The sequence below is a fragment of the Aplysia californica genome, unplaced genomic scaffold, assembly GCF_000002075.1.
Source record: "Aplysia californica isolate F4 #8 unplaced genomic scaffold, AplCal3.0 scaffold00200, whole genome shotgun sequence".
Taxonomy (NCBI): domain Eukaryota; kingdom Metazoa; phylum Mollusca; class Gastropoda; order Aplysiida; family Aplysiidae; genus Aplysia; species Aplysia californica.
The window spans coordinates 830,235-831,855 of NW_004797470.1; the positions used below are offsets into that span (position 1 = coordinate 830,235).

Sequence of the window (1,621 nt, forward strand, 5' to 3'; positions counted from 1 at the left end):
CCGCCCTCCCCCTCCCCAAACCAGGGCAGTGCTACAGACTGAAGTGTCTTTAGACCATTTCCTCTACTTCTTTTGTATGTTTCTCACTCTCTTGTGAACCTGCTATTTCTGGGGTGCCTTGATAGTCGAAGCAGACTTTGTGCAATTGAGGCTAGAGAGGTGAGCAGAGTAAGGCTGGTTGGCTCTCATATGACCTTTTGAGGTTGCGAGCTCCGTAAAACCTCTACTATAACTAACTAAACTAAGAGTAATCCTGATTCCCCGTTTTGACTTCTCTGTTGATATCCACCTTTTGGCGCTCATTATAATGAACGTATGCAGCTGCAAGCGCCGTAAAACCTTACTAATAAAACTACACTAAACCCCCCCAGGTGTGTCTCAGCTACACAGCCAGTCTCTGTACAACCTGCCGGGAGAGAGGCGGAGCTGCGCCGAGATCCCGCTCCACCACGCCCCACCCCCTCCCTACGACGTGAGAGCCCGATCTCAGGATGACTCAGCCCTCATGGCGGCGTCACGTGACCGGCACCACAGGACAGGCGGAGGACACCCGCACAACGCCCTCCTCCACCCCACCGGCAGCACCAGCGCCATCAGCAGCAGCGGTGCCTACTTCGAGCCCGTCACGCATGGGCAGACAGGGTCACGTGACCCGCGGTCTGGAGGGATCTACGAGAGCATCAAGGAGAGGACGGAGCCGGAGAACTCTCTCTCCTCCTCCTCCGATGACCCGGAAAGCGTTCCGGGGCCTAAACCGCGGATGCGCCGTTCCGGAGCGGGGGGAGTGACGTCTTCAACGTCGTCGAAAACACGACGTGACGTCCCAGCTATGGGCAGCAGCTCCCGGGATTACGTCAAAGATTCGTCGTCTGCCATATTCCCGCCTCCCTCCATCCCTGGCGGCCAGGGTAACGGTGTCGTTGTCGTTGGCGGGCGGTCAAGCCCCAGCGTCACGCCCTTCTCTCTCATCTCCTCTTCGGCGTCCATGCAGAGCCCGGTGGGCGAGCCGTACAGCCCACGGGACTCGGGGATCCTCGACGACCGCTCGTCCAGCCACGGGAACTCGCTCGAGGGCAGCATCAACATCACCACAGACGGAAACAGTAACATTAACGGTAACGGTAACGGTGGCGTCACCGGTAACGCTGCTGCCAGTTCCGGGGCTGGTCTCGGTGGGGGTTCTTCTGGTTTGCAGAATAATACAAACTATAACAACGGTAATAATAACAATAATAACAATGGTGCTTCTAATTCGTCCCGACCGCGATTCAGCGCTGGCAGCGGTAGTGGTAGCCTTTCGTTGACGGATGTAAAGACGTCAGATTTTCAGCTTCATCAACAGCAGCAGCAGCAACAGCAGAGACTAGGGATGTCTGGAGGTGGTCAGTTGGGCTACCATTTGGACAGGGGCGGTGCACTGACCGCTTCCGGCCGCTCGTCGCGTCAGAAGGTGCCCAACAGCCAGTTCTACAGCCGAGAAAACAGCCAGGGAGAGCTGCAGGTGCGGAAGAGGTCGCGGGGAGAGAGAGACAGGCTGAGGCATATGAGACAAGGTGAGTGTTTCCATGGATACAATCCGCCATATTGGACTGTGTTATTTTGGGATTGGGCGGTGAGTGGG

General features: G+C 56.8%; 2 protein-coding genes across 3 annotated transcripts in view; both read left to right on the forward strand.

The window, feature by feature from the left end:
- The window catches only part of LOC101859102, a gene marked incomplete at its 5' end in the record, with an annotated part of 18,853 nt that extends 17,549 nt beyond the window's left edge, over nucleotides 1-1,304 (forward strand). Inside the window, 2 exon segments of the mRNA XM_005099037.2 lie at nucleotides 372-1,187; nucleotides 1,273-1,304. Coding sequence (XP_005099094.2) covers nucleotides 372-1,187; nucleotides 1,273-1,304 — 848 coding nt within the window.
- Nucleotides 1,182-1,621, forward strand: part of LOC101857117 — a 6,395-nt gene continuing 5,955 nt past the window's right edge. For both annotated transcript variants that reach the window (XM_005099030.3, XM_005099029.3), the window contains exon 1: nucleotides 1,182-1,553. In XM_005099030.3, the coding sequence (XP_005099087.1) occupies nucleotides 1,370-1,553 (184 nt within the window). In that variant the 5' untranslated portion in view covers nucleotides 1,182-1,369. The remainder of the gene's footprint in view (nucleotides 1,554-1,621) is intronic.